At 41.4% G+C, this 2,765-nt stretch overlaps 1 protein-coding gene across 1 annotated transcript; it reads right to left on the bottom strand.

Moving 5' to 3' along the window:
• Positions 1-288: 288 nt before the first annotated feature.
• On the bottom strand, positions 289-764 carry EMWEY_00033020 (hypothetical protein, conserved; the record flags this gene model as incomplete). The annotated part of the gene is made up of 2 exons (XM_013478458.1): positions 289-393; positions 582-764. The coding sequence occupies 2 exons, from the start codon at positions 762-764 to the stop codon at positions 289-291; spliced, it is 288 nt and encodes a 95-aa protein (XP_013333912.1).
• Between the last annotated feature and the right edge of the window lie 2,001 nt (positions 765-2,765).

Below are 2,765 nucleotides of genomic sequence, written 5' to 3'. Positions count from 1 at the left end.
AAAAAAAAAAAAAAAAAAAAAAAATACACATTTTCATATATGCAAACCCTAAACCCTAAACCCTAAACCCTAAACCCTAAACCCTAAACCCTAAAATCTGAAACCCTAAACCCTAAACCCTAAAGTATGAATTGTAGAGAGGATTATTGTTAGACAGTGTAAGAGAGGTGGCAATATATATAAAAGGGTTTAGGGTTTGTACAGGGACAAGAAGGGCCTGCATATTCAGGATAAAACACCTTATATACTTATATGCTCTACTAGGGTTTAGGGTTTAGGGTTTAGGGTTTAGCGTACCACATCAGGTCGGAGGTTTTTAGCATATTCATCTCTTGCTGTTGCAGAAAGAAAAGAAAGACCCCTTAACTCTACTAGAGGGCGACATGGCACCAGCTGCATGCAAACCCTAAACCCTAAACCCTAAACCCTAATTCGCCAATCTTGATCTTAAACCCTAGAAAATCCATACCTTGTGCAATAATCGGACTCTATTTAGTAAACCCTAAACCCTAAACCCTCCTTTTGCCTCCAAAACTCGCTAACCCCAACTAAACCCTAAACCCTAAACCCTAAACCCTGACCTCATGATCAATATGTAGGAAGTCCTCAGCTAATGCTCTTTCTTCTATTGCCTTAAACCACAAACCCTCGGCCTGTGACGGAGGGAGGGAGCTAGCAGCAGGATTAGGGTTTAGGGTTTGGGACCCATCAGGATAACTATCCGTCTCTACAGGCAGAGATGAAGGGTCTTCACGGACTGACATGGTGAATATATGTTGCTGCTGCTGCTGCAGCAACTGCTGCTGCTGCAGTTGCTGCTGCTGCAGCTGCTGCTGTCGATGCTGCGGACGCTGCTGCTCCTGTTGCTACTGCTGCTGTTGTGCTGCGGCTGCTGATGCTCAAGGTGATGATGTGCAGCAGCTACAGCTGCACCCCCACACACCTATTGGCTAGTCAGATCTGCTGTAGCTGCTGCTGTTGCTGCTGTTGCTGCTGTTGCTGCTGTTGCTGCTGCAGATGTGTGCAGGACAAGGGCGCGATCGGTGTCTGTACACCAAACACTCTCTCCCTCCCTCTTCTTCCTCTCCCTTTTTATTTATAAAGAAAAAAATAACTTATATTTTAATTTAATTTATAATTAAATTAATTATATTAAAAAAATAAACAAATTTATATCCAATTGTCATCATAAACCCTGCGCCGACTTGCTGCTGCTGCTGCTGCTGCTGCTGCTGCTGCTGCTGTGTTGCTGCTGTGTTACTGCAGGTGGTGGTTTAGAGCTGGGGGGTTTGCTGCTGCTGCTGCTGCATGCAGCAGCAAATTAATAAATTAAATTAATTAAATTTAATTAAATATTATTATTTATATTATTTATATTATTATAATTTAGTATACATTTAGTTCAATAGTTGCAAATAAGAACACTAAGGAGCTAATGTTGTGCTGCTGCTGCTGCTGTTCTTGCTGCTCTTGTTATTGTTGCTGCTACAGCTTCCCTTCTTATGGACCAAAATGCAGCAGCAGCTGATGCTGCCGCTGCTGCATCTGCTGCAGCAGCAGCAGCAGATGCAGCAGCAACTGCTGTAGCAGCGACAGAACTACGCTACATCTATCGTAACAGCGAAGGTGCTTAGATGCCTATCGAGCTGCAGCAGCATATGCTGCAGCAGCAGCAACAACTGCAGCAGCAACAGCAGCAGAAGGAGCAACAGTAGCAGCAGCAGCAGCACCTGGCCGTTACGTGTATCGAGGGTTTGTTGCGATGTCTATACACTGCAAACCCTTTTTGGGGTTCTTAGCGAATATAAAAGTTAGAAGAAATGCTGCAGCAGCAGCAGCAGCAGCTGCCGCTGCTGTTGCAGCTGGTGCTGCTGCAGTTGGTGCTGCTGCTGCTGCTGCAGCTCAGACAAAAAGAAAATAAAATACACCACCCTAATGTTACTCCCATTCTAAAGAACAACGCAAGATATGCAGCAGCAGCAGCAGCAGCAGACGCTACAACATTTGCTGCTGCTGCTGTTGCTGCTGTTGCTGCAGCTGTTTCTGCAAACCGCTGCTGCTGCTGCTGCGGATGTCGCTGCATACTGTTGCTGTTGCTGCTGTCCCTTCAAACCACTGCTGCTGCAGATACAGCAGCAAGAACTGCAGCAACAGCAGCAGCAGCAGCAGCAGCAGCTGTTGCTGCTGCTGCTGCTGCTGCAGTTCCTGTATTATATTTAATGTTTAAGAGTAATTTTTTGTTTATTTTTTTGTTTAATTGGTTTATCTACCGCCATTTCTTCTTCTTTTTCTTCTTCTTCTTCCTCTTCTTCTTCTTCTTCCTCCTCTTCTTCCTCCATTTCTTCTTCTTTTTCCTCCTTTTCTTGTTCCTCTTCTTCTTCCTCTAATTGTTTATTAAGTAATGCTGTCTGTCTTATACTATGTTTCTTATTTAGTTGCTGCTGCTGTTGCTGCTCTTGCTGCTGCATATATGCTAATAAATGTTTATGTTTATGTAATAATTTATTATATTTTTCTTCTTCTTTTCCTTTAATAAATGAATTAATAATTCTTTTTTTATAAAATATATTTCTTCTTCTTTCTTTTATTTCTTCTATTCTTTTTATTCCTTTTATTGTTTCTTGCATTAATTCACGATTATAACGAATTGGTTCGTTCCTTCTCTCCTCTAATTCAAATGTTTTATCATCTTTTAATTCCTTACCTAAATAAATAAATAAATAAATAAATAAATAAATAAATAAATAAATAAATAAATAAATAAA

This window comes from Eimeria maxima, genomic scaffold (assembly GCF_000499605.1).
Source record: "Eimeria maxima Weybridge genomic scaffold, Emw_scaff436, whole genome shotgun sequence".
NCBI classification, from domain to species: Eukaryota; Apicomplexa; class Conoidasida; order Eucoccidiorida; family Eimeriidae; genus Eimeria; species Eimeria maxima.
This window is presented reverse-complemented; position numbering and strand designations above follow the sequence as displayed.